At 36.0% G+C, this 24,171-nt stretch overlaps 2 protein-coding genes across 3 annotated transcripts; one reads left to right on the plus strand and one right to left on the minus strand.

The window, feature by feature from the left end:
* Positions 1–2,409: 2,409 nt before the first annotated feature.
* Positions 2,410–8,811, plus strand: LOC113062949 (serine/threonine-protein kinase pdik1l-B-like). 2 transcript variants are annotated; one of them, XM_026233051.1, is made up of 4 exons: positions 2,410–2,540; positions 2,840–3,532; positions 4,787–5,012; positions 5,853–8,811. In XM_026233051.1, exons 2-4 carry the CDS (start codon positions 2,918–2,920, stop codon positions 6,083–6,085), a joined length of 1,074 nt encoding a protein of 357 aa, XP_026088836.1. In that variant the 5' UTR covers positions 2,410–2,540; positions 2,840–2,917; the 3' UTR covers positions 6,086–8,811. The 2 variants fall into 2 exon arrangements, with proteins under 2 accessions (XP_026088836.1, XP_026088837.1); XM_026233052.1 differs by having other exon boundaries at positions 2,416–2,540; positions 2,942–3,532.
* Positions 8,521–23,355, minus strand: elp3 (elongator acetyltransferase complex subunit 3). The gene is made up of 15 exons (XM_026233050.1): positions 23,193–23,355; positions 22,581–22,680; positions 22,364–22,502; positions 22,185–22,255; positions 21,317–21,380; positions 21,144–21,212; positions 20,796–20,950; positions 18,160–18,321; positions 17,625–17,751; positions 11,685–11,878; positions 10,854–10,944; positions 10,706–10,771; positions 10,399–10,626; positions 10,073–10,154; positions 8,521–9,240 (listed from the first exon to the last, which is right to left on the minus strand). Exons 1-15 carry the CDS (start codon positions 23,212–23,214, stop codon positions 9,164–9,166), a joined length of 1,647 nt encoding a protein of 548 aa, XP_026088835.1. The 5' UTR covers positions 23,215–23,355; the 3' UTR covers positions 8,521–9,163.
* Between the last annotated feature and the right edge of the window lie 816 nt (positions 23,356–24,171).

Below are 24,171 nucleotides of genomic sequence, written 5' to 3' on the forward strand. Positions count from 1 at the left end.
CTCAAAGGAAAGAAAAGATTGTGCCTACAAGAATATCAGGAGAACACTAACTTGTAATTTAGGATACTAATGCTGAAAAGAGTTGAATACTGAATCATAACTATACAAATAAGTTGCTTTCATGCAGCATTTAAATTAAATACGCTTGTTTTCAGGTCAAATTGAGGTCATATTTCAGCCTTAAAACACACTCAGTTGGTTCCTTCTCAGTATGAGTTCCAATCTGAATTGGATTTGAACAGAACTGCAACCTCCTCCATGAAGCTGAAGTGAAATCTAAGAAAGAATTAAAGAAAAAGTTAATTTTGAAAATTATGTCATTTATTTTATATGATGAAATATATATTACCATTTACATTTACATTTCTGTTCTACTTTCTTACATTCAAATTCGAATAGGAATTCAAATTGGTTTGCTAATTTCGAGGTAGAACAGCACCAAACTAGCATAAACAAGCTTGGACCTGGTCTTAACAAAAGGGATGCTGGAGTCTTATACAATGAGCATATAAGTATGCAAGCAATAAAAAAATACACAGCCAAAGCAGAGGAAAATTGAAATACTGTAAAATTGTGTTCTGTAGCTGATAATTACTTTGAATGGGCATATATAATTGTAAGTGGTCCAGAATTAGGAAAAGCCTGTTGAAAAATAAACTCATTTGGGTACGACCAGTAGCTAATATAGGTCTGAATTAGAGCACCCATTAAGTTACAATAGCTTGCTTTGATCTCCCTAATCATGTCATTTCAGAGGCTGTTAAATAACATGGATTAGATGCAAAAATAAACAAAAATCCTGATTTGTAATTAATCTCTAAATGCACATAGTGATTCAAAAAAAACATGTGTCATGCATTTGTGCCACTGAGGAAATGAACCAATAAGCATCTCAATTATTAATGTGATGCATCCAATATTCAGTCTTTGATAACTTGTTCCTTAATCATAAAACATCACCTGAGTCCCTGTCCCATACATTTGCATACTGTTCCATGCAGTAAGTCTGGAATGAGACATTATACACAGACAAACAGAAAAGCGCTATGCCGCTACAAAGAAACTCATCAGATTCTGTGCCACATCATATTACAGTAGTGGCTGAATCACATGCATTGCGGTGAGATATCACCTCGGAGTAAATTTGAACTCAGTTCTACACAAGATATGCAATTATATGAGTGATGCAGAATGATTGGGGGCCTCTCTGGTCAGTGGTGTTTCATCCCCTTCATCATTCTAGGGCAAAGTTTTATTGTTATATGAGGTGATGAAGAGCACTGAGGCATGTCCACATCCCTGTGGGAGGCACCGTTATGTTTAATGGGAAGCCCTTGGCAATAATTTCCAATGACTATTAATACTAGACACTTAATTGATTTAAGCTGAATAACCCAAAGACATGACTCAATATAAAAAAAAGAGAAGAGAGATACAAAGCCTGGATGAGAGAGATCTAGTGTTGGAGGATGTTGATGTCAATCAAAGCTATGGAAAATAAAATAAAATAAACCTTTTTTCACATATTATACATGTATTTGAACCACTTAAGACAAAATGAACAAGTTCTTCAAGGACTATAAAACTTAGCATACAAAAACTGACACTGACTGAATGAGGAATTATTGGGTTACTGGTAAGACGTTGCTATTGTTAGCAGGGAAGTAAAATAAGAAGAAAATAATTGGTTGAGAATTTTATGTAATGTGAGAATGTGGGAGTGACAGACAGGTCAGACAGTCAAGGGGATGTTCTTGGGTTATCATGGAGGTTTCCTTATCTGTGTCTGACATTTAGGTATCTTTAGGCAAGCATTAAAGGGCCACCTTATGTCAGTGGTTTTATCAGATTTTTAAAGTTGGAATAGATCCTTATGAGGGATTTTAGTGGTTTTAACTTAAAATTGCTAAATAATAATAGTATACCCTTTAATTAGATGTATGTACTTTCATTAGGTAGCTGTCTTGTCTGGGGGTAACAGAAATGGCAAAAAAAAAAAACAATGATTATACTGAATCCTATGTTTGGAAAACGGAGTTCACCAAAATATTATTCAACTGGGTTTTAAGTACATTAGTGTAATGAGTTTTACCTCATAACTCTATCAGTCGCAGTCGTGCTGTAATGATTAACCTAACCAAACCAAACTACGTAACATACCAAACATTATGTCACAAACATAATGTTACATAACTATTAAGTACGTTTTCAAAAACGAATAACTCCCTTTAAAAAGACACGAGACTTGCTGAAAAGAGTTGGTATCCTTTCACTGGTTACTTTTGAAATGGTTTTGTGTCGTTCTCGTATCTTATTGGTGACCGCGGTCATCTGCAAAGGTATTGACCAATAGAAACGAAGAACTGCACAAGACGCGCGAAGATCTGAAAAAATACGGAAGTGTTATTACGGAAATTCTGTTTGTGTTAAGTTGTATTGTGAGTCTTTGAGATCGTACGCTGTTGGTACGTTTATGTAGTAATTATAACTGGATCAAAAAACTAAACAAAAGACGTTTCCCGTTTGCAGCGATTTTATGGGTAAGTTTATTAAAAAAGGAACAGGAGTAGAAATACTTAATTTGATTCTATCTATCTGTCTGTTATTGTAAAGGAAGCTTAATATTTATATAATAAGACAAGTAACGTAATGTAATCTTGTACTATTAATAAGAATTGTAAATACTAACAAATTTGTCCAGTTAAAGGGATATATATAAATCTGTGTATGCATATGCATTTCTCTCCGTATGTATTATATATGTATATGTTCAAAGATAATTTGTGTACTTTTTGTAGTTATTGTAACAAATTTTATTTTACTTTTCTTGTAATATCAGAACAATTAAATAAAACACTCAACACCTGAGAACCAGTGAATGTCGCATTTGAGCCAGTGAACAACAAAGGCTGCTGGGATGGATGATATCTATACTTTGCAGCAGGAAGTGGGACGGGGCAGCTATGGAGTGGTTTTCAAGGGACGTGTGACGGAGACTGGCTGGTGGGGCGAGAGGGGCGACACAGTGGCCATTAAACGTCTGCCATGTTGTAGCCCAGAGTGTATAGAGCTCTACCTGCAGGAACTCTGGGCTATGAGAGTCACAGCACGAAACCACCCTAATGTCATCGCTCTATACAACTGCCTCTTACAGACTGGACCTAGAACACTTCAGCCTCTGAGATCAGGGAGGCTGCCTTTGGATTTAGTGGAGAGTGCTCTCAAAGGGAGAGTGGTGGACAAGGATTCGAAAACCCAATTTGGGAATCCCTCCAGGTCGAGGAGGAGGCTGATGTCCACAGAGGAGGTTTCCAGGCGCTGCCTTGCCCTTTGGTTGGTGATGGAGTACTGCGAAGGAGGGGATTTGAGCCAGTACATCCTCTCCAGGCCGCCGGATGCTGAGTGCAACTATGCAGTGGTTCAGCAACTCGGCAGTGCCATTGCATTCTTGCATGGACATGGAATAGTGCACCGTGATATAAAGCCAGATAATGTTCTTGTCTGTCTTACTAAAACAGGACCGGTCATGAAGGTACAAAAAGGAGGCAATCTAAATATATATATTTGATATCAAAGATTATTCTTTTACGGCAATGTTATAAGCATTTACTTCTAAGAAACATCAATATTGGTAAAATGCTAATGGCTTATGGAGTATTCAGAGACAAACTAAGTGCATGTCATGAGCCCGATTTGCATTTTTACAAGCTTTCACATTGCTTTTGAAATGGTCTATACTGCTCATAGAGCCACATTGGTTTTCTTCTCCCCCTTTCAGTTTTTATTAAATTTTTTTTAGTCCAGAGGCATGGAAATTGTTCCACTTATTACTTGGTTGTGATAAATAACAAAGCATTACAAAAGTACTTTTTAACTTGTATTTGCATGACAAAGGCATTGGTAACGGCCTACAACATTAAACACAATTCACAGTTAATAGTGCCCAGAGAACATTTTATAAGATGAAAGGATGATAAGAAAATGCATTGGGATTATTGTTGGTGTTTTTTTCCACCCCAAATCATTTATCATGTCCCCCCAAAATAACTTTTTTGTATAATCACACAATGTGCCTGAACCTTTTGAGCCTGCTCTGTTAATCAATACAGAGACTAGCCAAACAATCACCTTACAGATAAAGTTTGAAGCGGATTGTCTTAAAATCCATTCTTCTAAAGTTTCAAATAATGAGTTTTTACGTTTCATTGCATGTAGAGACAATCAATGTAGTGTGCTTTGAAGCGACAGATACATTGTGCTCTAAATGTCTACCAGTCAAATATTAGGCATCGCACAAAGTGGATAGTAGATAAGTTGCCCTGGGCTTATCTAGAATTAGAGTTATCAAAAGTGATTTTGTATTTCCCGAAGTTTTCCAATGCAAGGATATCTGGGGCTTTACTGCTGTAAAAAATTAGGTTTTGTAAATAACATTAGCCCTGATTTTACAATTGTTTTGAGTACATGTATATAAATGGCCAGAGGCACTGAGTCCCTCATTCAGTGAAACTGTTCTATGCAGAGATTAAGAAATTATCTGAATGAATATAAATGCTTTTGTAGACATAATTATTTTACATATCATATTTCTAAATGTTCTATTATTTAAATATTTTATAAATGAAATATTATTTTAAATAAATTAGATTATTCTTAATAATTTTAATGGTTATTAAATTAATATAAATGTATAAATTAAACAATTATGATAATTATGTTTCACACCCCAGGTGTGAAAGGTGGTTCTAGTTATAAACACTATTATATTCCACCTCATCTCTTATAGGTAGCAGACTTTGGCCTCAGTAAGATGGTGGACAATCCTACAGATGGTGTCCCAAGTAGACTGGCTCTTTCCTCTACCTGCGGCTCAGACTTCTATATGGCTCCAGAAGTTTGGGCAGGTCGTAGCTATACAGCCCAGGCTGACATCTTCTCTCTGGGTGTGCTTTTCTGGGCCGTGCTGGAGAGAATCACTTTCCTAGAGGATGGCACCAATCAAGAACAACTGGGTTAGTTGAGGAGGGAATAATTTGGGTCATTTAGCTCTACCCATTTTATGTTTTTAATATTTTGGTCTTTATTTCATCAATCTAGATCCATGATGCATGAATTGTTATGATTAAATTAAATAGGAAGTTGTATATGCAGTAAATGAGGTCTGATGACAGGTCTGACGATTAATATAAAGCTCCACCGTCTTGTGATTGTCATAGCTGCTTCACAGAAATAGGAATAAAATTAGGAAGAGGAATAGAAATTCTCACAATTTTCTAAGCCTCACTTCACTAGCATTGGCAGGTAGGTGGCTATTTCGGTTACTCCTCTGACTGGTTGACTCATCCAGACCACTTTAGATCGCTGTGAAAGCTTTGTTGTTGAGCACTTGACATATTAGCCCATTATCTTAATGCGGCATAGCTGAGATAAACTAAAGTGGTCTGAGGACGCAGGTTTTGGATGGAGTGCATAAGCTAGCCTATTTGGGCTGTCCTCAGTAATTACTCGAACCCAGCAACTTTCTGCGCTTCTAGCTGGTGTACGAAAAGGTCAAATGATGCAGCTTATTTAAATAAGGGCAATTAACATCCTTCCACCTATTAACCTCCTTGTAGTTCTGTGAATAATAATGAGTTTGTGCTAGGCATGTGCTTTGAAGAAATGCATTGGATTGTTTTTATTGCTGCTCTTGAGTGTTGTTGAACTATAATGAATAGTGCAAATTCAGATGCACCATTTGGGAGATCAAAGGAAACTCCTCAGACAGAATTGAATAAAGGACTTGTTTCACAAAAAGCTTGAAAATTGATTACGCATAACATCTGTTTTCTGTTTGTTCTGTGCTGTTCTAGGCGCATATGTAATGCGAGGCCGCTGGCTCATCCCATTAGGTGAGGCGCTCTGTCAGAATCCCGACCTGCAGTTAATCATCCCTATGAGGGCAAGACGTGCTCCGCCGCTGCCGCCGCCTCTAAACCCAGCTATGTGCGAGCTGCTGATGGACATGCTAGATTCTGATCCTGATACCCGGCCCACAGCAGACCAGCTGGAGAAGAGGATTTGGTGTGCCATAGAGGTGCACTGATCTCAAGAGCTGCATTCTAACAACCAGTCTCATTTATACACTGAAAAACTTGAAGATGAAGCCAGAAAAAGTTATCAAACAGAGATATTGTTCGTCTAGTTGGAAATCAGGTTTAAAGGGCAAATAGGTTTGTTATTTGTCTTGAGTTTTTATTGAGTGCCGTGTCTGTTACCATATACTTTATGAATTGTACAATCATTTAAATACAATTAGTTTATAGGGGTGCACACTATATATATTTGTATATAGATTTGTCACTCTATACTATGCAATAAATCTAGCGACGCCTCGTCCACGCGCAGTATTCAAAACAAGCAACAGAAAGGTTGAAGAGTTCAACCAATCAGAGCGGATAACTGTGCCACATGTAGAATTTTAAACCTAAAAGTAAGTGTATTTGTTCGATAGCACTTACTGTAAAGTGAAATGGAGTAATTAAAATTGACTTTTTACTCAATTAGGCCAGTCTGTGCTTTCGTTATTTTCATTTTTAATTTAGTAACTTTAACTTTGTTTAAATGTTGTTGTTTTTTTCAGATTGCAATGTTTCAATGTAATGTGTATTTAACCAATTTTGCACATAAATATGCCTACATGCTTACATTCACTTTATTTGTTTAATCCAAATACCAAATATGGAGATGTATATGCTACTGTATACTGCAAATCAGCCATAAAAATCAGGCAGGTCTGTTGTAGTTGTACATTTTTTTCCCCAGATCTGGAAAACATGTATTTTAGTTGTATAATTTTTAAATGTATTTTTTAATTGATTTTACACACCTAAAGCATTATCATATTGCAAAATTCAATATTATGCAGTATAACTCAGTTTTTGCTTGATTTTGTGTTTTCAGCGATCTACATGTAATTTTATGTATTTATTGAGAAGTCATTTACAGAAGAATATAAAACAAATGAAACAATTCCGTATTGTGTGGAAGAACATATTTTCTCAGTCAAAACTTCCTTTATCTGTAGAATTTGTATCACAACCTTCATGCTTATAAGGATATCCAATCATAATCAGTTATAGTTGTGTTGTCAGATGGAAGACACAAGAAAGTGAGCATTCAGAACGGACACACCACAAATCGTCAGTGTAATTATAGAAAGTCAAATTGACTGAAACCTTTGAAGTTTCACAGCTGGTGGCACATGTTCAACATCTAGATTGGAGGTGAAATAGTTTTGTTTCCCTTAATGTGTATCGGTGTTCTTCGCAAACAGGATTGTCATGATTTCTGCAGTTATTTTTGAATTATTTCGGCAATTATTTTCAGGTCCAGAAAATGAAAAACCTTGTTAGATTATATCATCTTAGTTTTTTGAACAGATCTCTATGTTCAAGACAAAGAGCAGTTAACTGCAGTGTTGAGTTGAAGGCCAATAATAATGCCAAAGTTGGATATTAATGACTTTCAAGAGTGTTAAAGGGTTCGAAACCTTACAGCTTCACCGGCAATAACATAAGGCATCTAAGAATCCTTCTAAGTGGATCTCATCTGTGACATTTCCATCTCTATAGACGCTTTGCCCTTTTCCACACGCTTCGCTGGTTTGCAAATGAAATGGCTCATCATGACCTCGGTGGCGAAATATGCACATTATCTAAACAGCACTCGTTCATTCTGTGAGGTCATCATCGTGGCTACATCAGTATTAATTTTGCATTGGTAAGACTTTAGTTGAGAGGAATAATGACTGTCATGAGCCATTGTAATTGGGAAAATCATTTATGGGATTGTCTAGTTAAAACTTCCTGAGATTTAGTGAAAGCTGCTGATTGGTGTGTAGGATGACACAGTGCACACTGTTCATCGTTTTAACCTGGAGATTATCAAGCCATTAAGGGTCTGTGCTGGGAAATTGCGAGATCAACAATTGTTAAATAATCACTTTATTGTGGGGTGGTGGCAAAACAATATTGGGCACTTTATTGGAAGCCATTTCTCGGATGACAAACCTCTTACAAGTGTGATCTGACTGAGCTTAGCTTTTAAGGGTGGTCGGTCATCATTCGCCTGACACCCTGACTCACAGACAGAGATAGTGATAAAATCTGGTATTGCGATGTCAAATGAAGCAGTAAAAACCCATCAGCAGACATATCATGAGGTCTCCTGCGGAGGAGAGCTCTCGCCACGGCAGATGACATTTCTCAGAAATTGGTGGTGTGGTGACAGACACCGAAACGCAGCAGAGTAGTTCCAATGAACTTTTCATTCTGTCAAAAATAGAAGCAATTGAATTTCAATCATTTTGGCGACAGTTTTTCATATCTGAGCTGGACAGGAGACTGTCGCGGATGATTTCTTACCCATTAATTCCTTTGAATGTTCAGTGATGGCTTTATTATGTCTATTCAGCTCCATCCAAATCTCTTGCCAACATATGATTTATGACAATGTATATTCATGTGATGATAACTGAAATCCTGGATAAATATCTTTTATTATCAATAAAAAAAAATAACCAGATGAACACTTTTCATGCAAAGCCAAGAAAACATGAAAATGCAATTAATCCATCTTTAAAATTAACAGAGCAGGAAAAATGGTGGATTAATCAAATCTGCCAAGAAGCAAGCATAAATTATTTTCCCCTCCCAAATCCACATAAAAAATGCGCTTTCGTAACAGGATAACTGAGAGCCTCTGAGTTTTTTTTTCTCCGTTATGTCCAATGTTGTCAGTAAAAAAACAAAAATAATGTGATTAAAAAAAGAAAAAAAAAAGTGTTTTCCCAGAGAAGTAAATTAAATTAAATTAAATTAAAATATGCACTGGAAAGTATACTGGAGAGAGAAGTCTATAAAATGGGAACTAAGGCCAAAGGAGAATGGTGTACCTTTGTAGCATGGTCTTCATAAGAGAAGTACAAAATTCCCCTTTTTTTGCTGGCATGTAACAATAGTGAAGTTTGCTTTGTGATGACCACTCACACACGCTCTCTGCAATCCTCAAGTCCAGTCCAATTATAGGTGGGGTGTAAAGATCCCCTTAAAGTCGGTGTCCTGCATGCCAGATGATTTTCTCCATTGAATATGATTCATCTTAATATGGATTCCTCTCTGCTTCAGTAAAGGCTCTTCAACATATACGGACCTTCCAGTTCATAACCCATTTTTCTGTAGTAATTCCTTGTTCCAACACCTGAATCCAACATAAAACATGAACAATGACCAAAAATTCTGATTTACAAAAATAATCTTTCTTTTAATGTAACATGCTCTTATAGAGGCACCGTGGGGAATGTTATTTGGACCAAAAACATGCAAATTTGAGAAAACGACAAAAATTATATTTAGCAAAAGTAACAATAAAGTACTTTTAGAGTGTTACAAATGATTTACATTTTAAAAGATGATGTCATTTATTGACCTTTATTTTCATCAAATAATTGTATCATGTTTTCCACAAAAATATATATAAATATAAAATGCATATTAGAATAATTTCTGAAGAATCATGTGACACTAAATACTGGAGGAATAGCTGCTAAAAATTTAGCTCTGTCACAGAAATAACATTTACAAAAAAAAAAAATTAAAACAGAAAACAAGTTATTTTAAATTGGAGTATCAATTTATAACTTGATATTAGTGAATTTGCTCTGATTAAAGGAAAAAGAACTTTCCATTTTTAGTCATTTGAAAGGAACCATTATTTTAGCTAATGCTGCCAGGCAGATTAAAAATACTTAGAGCTAGAAAACCCCATTGTACTTCCAATATATTCTACTGTTGTTGTTTTTCTTTGTCAGACATGCGAGTACAAAAGTTATCACGCACTCGCATTAAAGCATCAGAGCCAGAATAATATGAATACAGATTTTCATTTATTTTTCCAATTGCGGTTATCTCCATCCTGCAGCTGAATTGGGAAGGTGCATGTCAAAATTTCATATGCATTCTTTTCAAGCGAGGGCAAGAGAAGAACCAACAAAATAAATGTGCCATTCCGTAACACAGAATATTTTTGATACCTGAGATAACAGCCAATTTGCTTGAGCCGTGCTCATCCCTGGCTATCCTCTCGGCCTCCTCCATCAACATCATCCCAAAACCCTACAAATGCACAAGAGGAGAAAAAGAACATTAGAATGTGCATCAGTATATACTTTTTTTTTTTTTAAATAAAGAAAATTCAATTCAATTGCAATTTACATCAATTTACATTCACCTCGACACCAGATGAATCGTTTTGCAATATATACTTTTAACCATTATTAATGAAAAATCATGTGTTCGTAATTTTTCCAGGTGACAGTACAGTAACTTTGTTTTACTGACAGAAATAAGGCTTCTTTACCTGATGCTGAAACTTGCTGGGGTCTCGGCTGCTGACAGGGACCACGCTTCCGTAGACGTGCAGCTCCCGGACAATGGAAACGCCACCCTTCAACTCAGGCCGGAAGGACTGTGGTGAGCAGCGACGAAGACGCAGGAGACCAATTAAAATGTCCTGCTCGGGGTCCTCATAAGACAGGAAGGTCTCCCAGCCCCCATTAGCCACATAGTCTCTGCGGATCAGCTCGACCTACAGGAAGCACAGAAATTATTTCCTGTTGCTAACTGTACAAACCTTCTGATGACTTCTAACACCAAACATGAATAACCTGATATGGTCGAACTTTGTGATGAATCTCTTGTATGCCCACTTCCCTGGTTCGCACATCTCTACACTGCAAGAATCCACAACAGCTTTTACTCAATAGCCTTGAATTCATATAGCAAACACACTAAATGAATGATAATTAAGGTTACCTCAGTGCCCATGTCTTTCATTCTGGCCAATGCCAGCTCTCTCAGATTCCCATGTTCCACCCCAGAGCTCACCAATGGCATTGGGATATCCCTGAAAGAGGCCTAAGATCATCAGCTTTCTTCAAAGCCATTTAAAAACTAAATGGTGGTCACACTATAATGAATATGATTAACATTAAATAATAAATTATATATGCATGTATTGGTACCATATCAATTATTGATATTAGAGACTTTTTTATTTATTTATCGATACTGGATGAAACTGGTTATATAATTGTTAATGATAGTTTCCTGTTTTCACATTTTAATTACCCTTGCCATAATTTAACACTCAGTTCATTTTTAAAAACACTAATCATTTAATAACACTGTTACATGTAAATTTTCCAAAACCCAAAATAAATGTTATAAATGTTGCGATTCCTAACCTAAATTGTTTCATTTAAAAATGTACATTAATTTCTGATTAATTTAACATGAAAATGATTCAGAATGATATTCTTTTGGTCTTGTCACTGTATAAATTCGCAGGCCAGAGGCTGGAATGTACTGAAAGAAGAAGAAATTCATGTCTGTGCATTCACTCGCTTGCATTCATATTTGAAATGGAATTCTTTGAATGATTTCTGAAGGATCATGTGAACACTAGAGAAATGGCTTCTGTTAATTCAGCTTTGCCTCTACAGGAATTAATTATATTTGAAAATATATTAAAAACCTTATAATTTTAATGTAAATTGTAATATCAATGTATAATAAATTGATCAAACCATAATTATGGCCAAAACAAACTTTGAAAAACATTAGTAAACATTAAGTCCATCTTACCTCTGTACACGATACACACGAGTCCATGGTGGAACCAGCGCTAGAATTCGTGCAACCAGATCCACTAAGGCACTGGGAGAGTAGCTCTTATAGCGGCCCGTTTTCCACAGCTCATACAGTCCGGTGCCTCGAATCACCAGTGTAGGGTAAAGTTTGAGCCCGTCTGGTCTGAATGCAGGATTCTCAAAAAACTCCTAGTGACAAAGACAAGAGATGTTTTAGCAGAGCAGTGCAAACATGAGACTTACTCAACTAGGACCAGTAATATGTCCACTACTTGGATAAAACCATTAAAAACAAAAACATTTCATTTTTTGAATTTAAAAAGACATATATACATACATATACATATATACATACATACATACATATATATATGTGTGTGTGTGTGTAGATGTGTGTATATATATATATATATATAATAATTTTTTTCTCATTGCCGTAATAAAACTCAAATATTTACAAATATTTAAAACTAAAACATAAAGACTTCACTTACGGTACTATAACTTCCCCGATGATAAAAGCACAAGTTATCCTTTATGAAAACATTTAACAGTTATCTTTTTCCAAACTTGTTACTAAAGAAATTTAAACCAAAATAAGAAGCTGTAGGGATGAGATTCATAAAACAATTCGAAGCAGAATTTAAGCATATTCAGTTTGTATTGTATGCTGACAGACTGTGTACTACTATTACATACTTGTGATGCAAGTTTATTGATTAATTTCACCTGAAGTACTTATTGGATGAAACGTAACTGGAAAGTAACATCATTCACAAGTTTTAAGAATTGGAAAACTGCTAAATAAAGTCTCAATGCCCTCCATCACTGATCTTGCTTACGTCTTCTACTTAAAGTGTATTTGTGAGGGAATCTGATTTACCCGTCACTTTGAAAAGCTCAGGGGTCATGCAGCACAATTTGAAATGCAACCATTACAATCAAAGAGACAATGACAATGGTCATTTAATTGCTACTGTCCTACTTCCTGACACACCAATAAATCATTCAACTGGACACTGGTGCATTTAAACAAAGACTGCATGAGTCTAAACTAAACAGTGGCTCTAAATAGCACAAACAAACAAAAATAGTTCCCTTAAACAGACAAATTGAAATGACGGATTATTTGAGTCACAACTAGCCATGCGCTTCTCCTTACTCTAAGAGTCAAATGAAACAAGTTTTTGTGTGATATATTTACACTGAGTGTCTTTTTTTATGTAGGGAGGGGAGCCTGCAAACAGTCTGATAAGTGATAAGTGAGAGTCAGACGAGTAATGGGATTCCATTATCACTAAGCCACGCTCCTTTCCACCACACACTCATCCTGAGATAGCAGAGACAGGTCCCCGTCTCGGAAGGTGAGGGAGGCGTGACGAAGAGCGAGCAAGCAAATACGCAAGTGGGAGGGGAAGAGGAGAGCATGAGCATCACAGAAAGCAGGTTAGGTGAGATAAACCGGCCGAGCGCCGCCGGTCGGTGATATAGGTGAGGTTGTGTGGGCACATGGTGGCAGAGGAGAAGAGCTGATAGTGGTGGGGTCAGAGACCACCTTCCACAGCCATTAATCTCTTGCTCTGACACAATGCCTCCTAATGGCTCTCTATCATAGAGATATCGCAACAGGTGTGTGAGATGATTTAATATACACTCAAACTTATGCGTGAAACAGATGTAAATAAAACGCTGGAGGTATTAATAGAAAGGAATATGAAGTGGAAAACAAAATGGCATGCACTTTGTGCTGACAAACACATTGAACATAATTTTTTACAAGTGAGTTTGCTGGGATGTGGTCATTCTGACACAGATCTACAGACAGGAAAGAGCTGCCTTGTGCTTAACTGCAGATGGTACAAAATGAAAATAATGCGAATTTAATAGCATGATAAAATATAATCTTTAGCAAATATAAATTATACTGAACATTGTGATGCCTAAATGTTTTTAGTGTTTTATTTTTTTATTTATTTAGACAAAATAGTATAGTACTTTGATATTACAGATTTATCGGTTAATGACTGTAACATGCAAATAACTCATGTTAGGAACAATTTTAATATCGGTTATTTATTGCTTAACAGCAATAACATGATTATAATTAATCATCCTATCAGTATTAGCCAGAACTTATCGGTTATTGGCCATAACATGAAAATAACTAATTGTCTTATAACTATCAGCTAGAATTTTAATATATGTAAATTATTGGTTATAACATGAAAAAAATTTCTTATTAGTATCAGCCTGAATTTTAATATCGGTAACTTATTGGTTATTGACCATAACATAAAAATAATTAATTATTATCTCATTGGCAATGGCCAGAATTATAGTATTGTAATTTATAGATTAATAATCTCTTATTTTAAGTCTTAAGAACTTTAATACTGGTGCATCCCTAGCCTGAAGCCACAGTAAAAATTATGTCATGCCATGGCAAAAATTGTGCACAAATAATTGTTGAGTACAATCCTAAATCCTTAAGTGGCAACTTTCCTGAACTTTGATAAAAGTTTATTTCAATATTAAGAGCTCTAGTAAAAAGAGTCAGACTGGATAGTGGTTACATTTTATTTCATCAGAATCCATAGCTCCAAAGACACTAACATTGACTAACATTAAAAGTGGACAAAAATAAGTCACAAATGTAAAAAAGGGAATATTTTTGAATAGACTGTTTGCACTTTTAGCCTCTAATTGCAAAATTACAGTTACAAATTGTACAAATAGAGCAAAAAGGTATTTCTATCCAAATATTTAGGAGCTGTCAGTTGATTGCAGCAGTGTGGAGGCGAATAAGAGCCTCCCAGGGGGAAATGAGGTAGGTGTAATGCGGACTTGGTACAACAAATCTAAAAATCTAAGTGAAGACTTTTAGCTTTAGAGACATATGCTTTCGGAGACTCTAGAGACTGGATGATTGCAATACAAAGTTAATGGTTCTCTTCTACAGTTAAGTGGCATTTATGTGACTGCTAATGCAAAATATTATTTATATAATTGCTCTCAGTTAATCATGATGTTTCTTATGCAACATTAACGTCATTCACTTCATTCTAGGCTCTTCTGTTCCCCTAATGGGAAATAATCACCTGTTTTAAAATCGCTAAACTCATAAGATCGTGCACTGACAGCGTTTGCTTAAGACATCATAGAAACCCGTTGGCACCTGGATTGTTCCCGGTTGGTGTTTAATACAGTCTTTCAGAGAGAAGCACTTTGAATGGGTTCCAGAGCACAGTCACTGATTGGATCTCCATGCTTCAGTAATGAAACCCACCATAATGAATGCTCTATTCACTTCACATAATGAAGCCCCTGATAATGTGAACCAATGCGTCACAGCTGGACACTGACAGAGGGTATAAAAGAGCAGCCTGCCATGGCACATCACTCCCTAGTTCGTTCACATTTTACCCATCATTCCTGCTATGTAACAATTAGCTACAACACCCGATAAAAGCTGCTTTTTCTTCAAGGTTATGTTACGTGTTCATGTACTGTACATTTTGTGTATAACCTCTATTTGCCTCTTCGTATTGTAACCTAGGGCTGTGTGATATGGGAAACAATTTCATTTTGCTATTTATTTTTTATTTAAACTCAAAATTTGAGACATTTAAATTTCTCATTTCTTATGCTAATACCTCTGGGAAGTCTACTTGATGATGAATACGGCTCAGTAATTTCGGATACTTTGGGTGTCAAAGTTAATAGAGCACCAGAAAGTAATATGGAAATTTTGGATAACCCAACAGCCAAATCACAGAAACGTTGATTAATTTAAGACCTTTCATTGATGAAAATGACATTTTGTAAACCATCTGCATAACCTGTTAAGTACAGAGATAAACTTGTGCATTTAAATAACCCTCTGCTCAGTTCATTTACAATAAAGGAGCTTACAGAATAAACAGTTGTATGTATGAGGACATTAAAATTACAAAGCACTACATCCCATAATCCTCTTGAAGCTTACGTTTGAGCTGTATTTTAAATAATCCAAATATGATTATTGAAGCGGCACTTTTGCAAGTTTTTTTTTAATGAAAACTGCCATTATTTCCTCACCAGCGTGACTTAATTTATTCAGGCAAACACCAAAGGAAACATTTGGAAGAATATTAAAACAGTCATAACTTTTGTGCTATATTACAAATCTTCTAATGGCTTTTTAAATAGCTTTGTGTGAGGAACAGACAAAAAATTAAGTCATCGCTGCATCAGCTGTGCATGTTCAAATTTGGCATGGTTATGACACACAAAAGAACCATGTTTGACATCACTGACATCAATCCTGCCGTGACACATCTCTTTGCACCATATCTGAATACACTACCATTCAAAAAGTTTGGAGTTGGTAGGATTTTTTAAATGTTTTTAAAATAACTCTTATACTCAACAAAGGCTGCATTTATTGGTTCAGAAATTTTTATTATCAATGTTGTAAACCATTGGGCTGCTTAATATTTTTGTGGAAACTGTGATACTTTTTTCAGGGTTCTTTGATGAATAGAAAGTTCAAAAGAACAGAATTAACCCGAAATATATATATATTTTTTTACTAAACAATAAACCAGGAGTCTCCAACGCTGCTCCTGGTGAGCTACCTCTAGACATCAGTTTCAATCCTTCTTCAACACACCTGTCTGTAGTTATCAAGTAACACTGAACACCTCGATTAGCTGGTTCAGGTGTGTTTGATTGTGATTGGAGCTGAAATATGCAGGATGGTAGCTCTAAGGCCGGGCATACACTGTGCGATTTTCATCCGATTTTGAGCCGTATTCTGACTCGTGCGACTTTTTCGGGTCGAGCCGAATTTCAGCATTTTCGTGCGTCGTTTGTCGTGGAGTGTTCATGCAGTGTACAAGGGGAAACGAGAGGCGATATGCCTCTCCCGACCGGCAATCGGTTGGTCGGATGGATTTCTGACATGTCAGAAATTTAGGTCGCCTCTCGTGAGGTATCGCACTATTGAAGCAGGGCTACGAACCGATTTTTTTGCGTTTCCCTCACTGCGCGTGTGTGAAACCATGAACGAAACCATGGTGACACCTGACACAGCGTGTAGTGTGGACTGAAGTGATGGAGGGATAACTTGTGGAGTTATGGCAAAGAAAAATAAAAGAGGGGAAAAAACGCCTGCTTACCTCCAGTTCGCGTAGCAAAATGGATTGACCATATTGGCCACGTCTTCCCAGCCACCTGCGCGTCTAGATACGCCGACACCTTTTTTTCTTTTTTTTTTTTTTGGGACGTTTCAGCACACATAATTGCGCTTTGCGCATATCACCAAAGCAGTGCGTTTATCCTGGGAAAGCATGTTTATTCTGAAACAGCCACAAACATCAGGGTTCTGAGGGATCCTACGTGTTGAATCGGTTGATTCCTCACGTATAGTGTGAGCAGTCAAATCGCAACTCGGCAATCTGACCGTACAGTGAGTGCACAAAAATCGTGAGCTTTGGCTTTATATTGCATACGGTCTACCCGTACAGTGTGAGTTGGTACCTTGCCGAAATCGCACAGAAATCGCACAGTGTATGCCCGCCTTAAAGGAGCACGGTTGGAAACCCCTGCCATAAACAAATATATTTACTATCACTTTTGATCAATTTGGTTCATACTTTTTTTTTTATGGTAGTGTACATGAATTTTGTTATTACTGGATCCTACATTCTGCTTAACATCCCACAGAAGAAAGTCATACCGGTTTAGAACAATGTAAGGATAAATGATGTAAAAGAGGACAGAATGTTCATTCTTAGATGAACTATGCCTTTAAGATTTGAATTCTACACCAAACAATTTTGTAATAAAAAAAGACTCTTGCCCTCACGCTTAATCATATTGCCGTTTTCACATTGTGTTTAGTGGCAGATTTAAGAGGTGAATGCATAATTACATTAATGAATAAAGTACTCACTATAAACTGCTCCACATCTCTTTCCATACCGACATTGGGCAAGTCTGGCATCATGTGAGCAACAACTTTAAAACCAGCATCCTTAGCAAGGTGGAAAGATTCACACACAGCCCGAACAGTATGTCCCCTGAAAAAGTTAGAAACATGCACAAGAGAATAAAATATATGGGAGTTACAAATGAAATGTCATACTAAGTTTTGCTAAACAAAATTTGGTCATATTGCTGGGTAAAAATATTAATTTTAGAATTATTTATGTTTTAACAAGGTCCCTTAAATTCCATGCTGTTCTCAGCAAAGCACTTACAACTACACAAAAAAGATTTAAGTATAGAGTAATTAGCATAGACTACTAAACCCTTGCAGTGATTCCTAAATAACACATAATCAAGCAAGCAAACTACAATTTCCTCACTGGAAGTCTGAACAACGATGGTATGCTAATTAACATCCCAGGATCAAGTTTAACCAAATACCAAACACTCATCTTCGACTCTGTGGCTCGGCCCTAATTTTAAAAGCAGCAAACTCTGACCTGTTGGTATCACGAGCCACATCCTCATAAACGCTCTGTACGCCGATCTCAAGTCTGGTGCAACCGTAGGCCAGCATGTCACTCAAGTGTCTCTTTAGGCAGTAGTCCGGTCTGGTCTCAATCGTGATGCCGACACATTTGGTGTTACTGCGTTCAGAGTATCTGGGGGGAAAAAAATTCTAAATTTTTTTATACTATTTTATACATACATGTATCAAATTTTTTTTAAAAGAAATTAATAGGGACATTACATTTTTCAAAAGTGACAGTAAAGACAATAAAAATGCTACAAAGGGTTTCTATTTTAAATAAATTCTGTTGTTTATTTGTTAATTAATTGTAATAATCCAGTGAGATTTTTGTTTGCACAAATTGTCTGACAACATTCAGTGCTCCACACAGAGATCTGATCTCACCATCATCAGTCTGTCTGGAGTAACATGAAGAAACAGAACAAACTGAGACCGACTAAATCCAGAAGAACTGGGGCAACGTCTCCAAGATGCTTCAAGAAACCTACCTTTCAAGAAACCTACAGAAATTTAGTCTGTCTCAGTTTGTTCTGTTTCTTCGTGTTAATCCAGACAGACTGATGATGGTGAGATCAGATCTCTGTGTGGAGCATTGGTTTTTGTCAGAGTCCTTGTGCAAACAGAAATCTCACTGGATTACCAGTATTACAATTAATGGCAAAATTAATGTTTGGAAATGTAAACTGATATTTCCTACTGACACACTACAGCAAAAGATAGCAAACCATTTTTAGATAGTGAAAATACCAGTGTTCTAATCATTTTGGCCACCACTGCAAATATATATGTATGTATGTATGTATGTGTGTGTGTGTGTGTGTGTGTAATGTACATTTGAACTACAAAACAAACAAAAACTCTTTAAAATTTTATTTGAAGAATTCTGGATAAAATTAAAAAATCCTATTATAAAATTCCTATTACAGTTTCTGTTGATAATATTAAAACTATCATCTGACTGAGCTGGTTTTAATTGGCCAACTGTACTGGCTTTCATCAATTAAATAATAATTCTGAAATGCATGGTTTTTGGCTTCCTGTCATGCCTGATATTGTTCTGAAATTTTTAATAGCCCAAAAACTCTTTCTGTCCATTTAGCTCCTGTTTCTTTCTCCAGTTTTAGACAATGTAGTTATGAAACCAACAGAGCATTTCTAGTTTTATTTAATCTCTTTATTTCTCTCTTCCTCACACACACAAACACACAAACACACACACTCTGCTGAGATAAGCAATGTGCCTGAAATCGAACTGTTTTCTTGCCCATCTCTGGCTGATTAGCCGCCGGAACAATTATGGCAATCGTGTCATCTTAACAAACCCACTGATAAGCTGTGGTGTGCCGACAATCCTGTGGACATCTGCCTCCATGCACACACACACACACACACACACACACACACACACACACACACTCTTATCAAGAGACACCGTATTTATACATATTTAAACTGTCTTAGACTAATGGTCAAAGTTAAAAGATTTGCCGGCTAAACAGTTAAATTACATGTCAGGAGATGTGGCTAATAACACACTTTATCTTGACATCATCATTTAAGCAAGTACCCAAAATGCAACATTCTGTCTTTTTGTTCTGTGTCTAGGTAAAAAGCAGAGCCAGTGCAGCTGCTCTGATGGTTGAAGACCAGTCCAAAAGCCTCTCAACACTGCCATGCAACCAAATTTGCTCACCAGGAGGTTTTTGGCACTGTACTTTAACTGATCCAAGGCCTGCATTTGTTCATTTAGCTTACACTAACTATTATCCAACAACAAAAACACTGGTCCCAGGTCAGAGCTTATTAACTAGTGATTTTCTCCAGACACACATTAGTCAACACAGCTGCTCCATCCCCTCTGCTTTTATCTAACTGTAATTTAATTCCTGCAGTTATCGACTGATCCTGAAACAGTTGTGTAATGGGTTGAAACAAATACATTTATGCATAATTACTTCTGAAGAAAATGTGAGTAGGCATTCATGACATACTGGTCATATAAGTTGTTTTTTTTTCAGGTTATCTGTATTGATTGAGATTGATTGATTATTTATATATATATATATATATATATATATATATATATATATATATATAATAATTTCACCACATTTTTTTTTACTGTGTATGGTTGTGCAAGGCCAATACATTTGAATATTATGATTTTGTGATGCCTACATTTTACATTATACATTTTTGTTCAAATCAAAAAAAGATATATATATATATATATATATATGAAATTAAAATTTAAGTGATGCCTAAATACGCTTAGTTATTACTTTCAGTTTTTAGTGTTATATTGTTAAAATGAAACAGAATTTTAATATCAGTTCTAACACACACACACACACACACACATATATTCAAACTTATTTCAAGCAATATTTGATCAAACTTAATTTCAAGCAATATTCGATGATAAATCTACTAACTACTTCTTAGAAAGACCACCACATTATGCCATAAATAATGTTGTCACCGACTGGTGATGGACTGTTCCTTGCCCTCTCCTGGTGCTAAAAAATTTGTGCAATGAAACTCATAATTAAGGGTGGCCTGATTCTATCAGTCATAGACAAGTTTATTATGTGGCGCTGGTACCTGACAGCTTCAGTGACGTTGTTGGAAGTGTGTCCTGACAGAGCGTCGTGGAGGTTACGGATGAAATAGTCCCTGTACTCCTCCGGCAGAGCCATGAATGTGCCTCCCATCACAATGAACTCCACTTTATCCACACTGTGACCCAGCTGCTTAAGCTAGACGTGCAAACACAGCAGCATAACGACATTAACGCCATCTCATGAAAGGAAAATATGAGAATATTTTATGCTCTTGAGGATCATCAACTTTGCAGATGTACACAGTAAAATCAAAACCATTAAGTAGCTTATGATCCCTTATGATTTCAACTGTACAATGCCAAAAATGCTGCTTATGAAGATGACTCACCTGTTCTACTCGGTGCCTAGTCTGGAGGTAGGGATCGTATCGTGCACGAATGGCTCTCATTGACGTGGGCTGGGTAAGAATAGACAATTGAAATGAAGTGTATGGCATAACATCAGTGCAAACCTCATAAAAACGTGTGATAGCATTGCAGTGGAATACAGAAGGATAATTACCTCATATCCTGTGTAAGACTGTGTAGAATATTCAAAATCTGAGTCCGGACCCCCAGGGCAATAGCTGTTTGAGCATATAAAAGCATTTGAAAACAAATACACACTACACCTACATCAAAACAGAGACCAGATTTATCATTATATTTTGCCTAAGTCTTCCACCAACTGATAAATAATGCTAACTGCTTAAACCAGATGCAGGTCCACAAGGAATATGTCCTGTAAAAGGTTCATGCCGTTCTATAGGATGAATGGCTTGTGTTGTAGAATTGCTAATTTGTATAAAAACATGGTATGAATTAATAAATGTACACTACTGTTCAAAAGTTTAGGGTCGGTCAGAATTTTAAATGTCTTTGATAGAAGTCTATTCTGTTCAAAAGAACAGCTTTTATTTGATCAAACATACAGTAAAACATTTAATTATATTATTGCAATTTAAAATACTATTTCAAACACATTTACATTCGCAGTACAGTTCAATGCAAATGTAATTTATGAATGATAGCAAACCTCCAGTTTTCGGTGTCACATGATCTTTCAGAAGTCATTCTAATATGCTGATTTGGTGCTGAAGAAACATTTGTTAGCATTATCAGTGGTGAAAGCAGTTGGGCTGATTAATGTTTGTGGAAAATACTTTTACTTAAATGTTAAAAAAGTTTGCAATAAGTTATAAAGAACATGATTTATTTGAAATAAAAGTACTTTATAACATTATAAATGCCTTACTCATTTAATATATTCTTGCTCAATAAAAGTATTAACTTCTTTAAAAAAAAAAAAAAACAATCTTATGGACCCCAAACTTTTGAATGGTAGTGAAACAGAAATACACGGACACATTATTTCAGTCACACTCACTCACACACAGATGTTGCCGGTGAAACTGATGTGTGGGCAGCGATGAGGCTTGCACATCACAGCGACGACTGCAATCTACAAAGATATATTACATCAAAGTCTGTGCAGCAGTTTAATTTCTACATTATGATATCTTTACACCACCCCAATACAAATGACAATGGGCCATCAAGCCATCCTTACCCCACTGGCAGTACGGATGGGTTTGGCTTTAAGTTTGGGCACCAAGGCTCTTCGGTAGTGAGGTGGCACTGCAGCAATGATGTCCACCAGCCGTGGTTGTGCAGAGAGACCATATTTGGCTGATGTCTTCGTCTTGACTCTATAAAAACACCAGCTCTCTTACTTTACCATTTTCCAGTGAGAAAACAGTGTTTATGAAACTTAAAAATGCACTGACTTGTTAAGGTTAATATCTTTTCCCTGTTCATGGGCCTCAACCAACTGCTTGATGACATCCACAATTGTCATCATCATCAGTTCTGCACGGCTCGAGTCACCTGGTGAGGACACAGACAGATAGTATAAGAGAAACAACTTCTACGCATACTCTTTCTCAGCAGAATGCAGGTTCCGGACACCCGTCCCTACTGTTAAGGACTAGTTAAAGGACAGAACTAGTTACTCTGGATGCACTCTGGACAGCTTTGATTGTTACAACTTTTTTTTATCATAAACGTAAGTCTGACCCAAAATGCTTTCCAAACATATATATACTGACAGATACTTTGTTGTGCTTTGAAAGTAACAAGAAAAAATTAGTAGCTACATTTCAAATGAATGCTTCCTTGACCAAACATATTTTTTTTTAGTATTCATCCATATGACTTTGTTACCTTTTTGTCACACTGTCATTTTAACACTGACAAATATTTACTAAACAGCTAGTGTTAAAAAAATAAATCCCTTACATATGATGTTAAAACATACAATACTCAATCATTTGCGTTAGTTTATTAGACATAACACCAAGCAGCTTACAGAACACGTCCAATTAGCAGTTAATACTTACTCTTCTTTTTCGGTTTTCCCATCTTGGAAACAAGCTACAAATAATCCAGAACTCGTATAAACATTCAAACTTTTAGTTAGTTATATCATGAAGCTACGGATAAAAATGTCAGTATCAGTAAACATGCTGCACTGTTCCGTAAAGCGATTTCTATGTCGTAAAGCAACACATGTAGTACAGTTGTCGTAAAGTTGTCACGCACTTTTCTACAGCAGTTCTGAAGTACACACTGGAGGACCTCTAGTGTTCAGTCTTCAGACAATCTGTTGTAGAGACATTTTTTGTCTCATAGGGGCTATGTGTAATACACATATATATATATATATATATATATATATATATATATATATATATATATATATATATATATATATATCCCTCATACTTAGTGATGTAGAAATTATATTCTAAGAAAAATGTCGTTAGAGATTGTTATGAGCAACATGAAATGGTTATTGTAATGGAGTAACCATACAGTAAATTCTCGTGAATGCCTCTCGCCATAAACTAGGCTTTTAGGTTAGTGTGTATGCCTCGACTGATATCTGATTCTCTAACATGTACTGCAATTATAATAATTGCTGTGCAGTCTTTTGAAGCTATATTTACCCCATTCATATCTTACTACTGTAGTAACTCGCTATATTAGGTATAGGGATTTTGTTTCTACAGCTGTGCAACACTAAACTGAATATTCTGTAGCCACTGTTATTGATTGCATATTTTTTAGCACGCAAGCTATAATAATAATAATAATAATAATAATAATAATGTCATTGGTAGTAATAACATAATAAAACTAATACAAATATTTTGTTGGTACAAATAAGTAAATAAAAAACAATCAAATGCTATCTATCTGGTTACTAGTTATTAAATAACGGTCGCATTATAGTCCATAGTGCCATGAAAAGTGGTAAGCTGCGCATAAATGACTAACATCCTCGTAATTCTTGGCAGTGTGTCAAATATAATTCTT

The sequence above is a fragment of the Carassius auratus genome, chromosome 45 (assembly GCF_003368295.1).
Source record: "Carassius auratus strain Wakin chromosome 45, ASM336829v1, whole genome shotgun sequence".
Classification (NCBI taxonomy): Eukaryota; Metazoa; Chordata; class Actinopteri; order Cypriniformes; family Cyprinidae; genus Carassius; species Carassius auratus.

Coding starts and splice junctions, on each gene's coding strand:
- LOC113062949 (XM_026233051.1), top strand. CDS start 2,918: ATGGATGATATCTATACTTTGCAGCAGGAAGTGGGACGGGGCAGCTAT. Junction 3,533..4,786: donor AAACAGGACCGGTCATGAAG/GTACAAAAAGGA, acceptor CATCTCTTATAG/GTAGCAGACTTTGGCCTCAG. Junction 5,013..5,852: donor CACCAATCAAGAACAACTGG/GTTAGTTGAGGA, acceptor GTGCTGTTCTAG/GCGCATATGTAATGCGAGGC.
- elp3 (XM_026233050.1), bottom strand. CDS start 23,214: ATGGGAAAACCGAAAAAGAAGA. Junction 22,503..22,580: donor AAAGATATTAACCTTAACAA/GTCAGTGCATTT, acceptor GTGTTTTTATAG/AGTCAAGACGAAGACATCAG. Junction 10,772..10,853: donor TGAAAGACATGGGCACTGAG/GTAACCTTAATT, acceptor GGATTCTTGCAG/TGTAGAGATGTGCGAACCAG.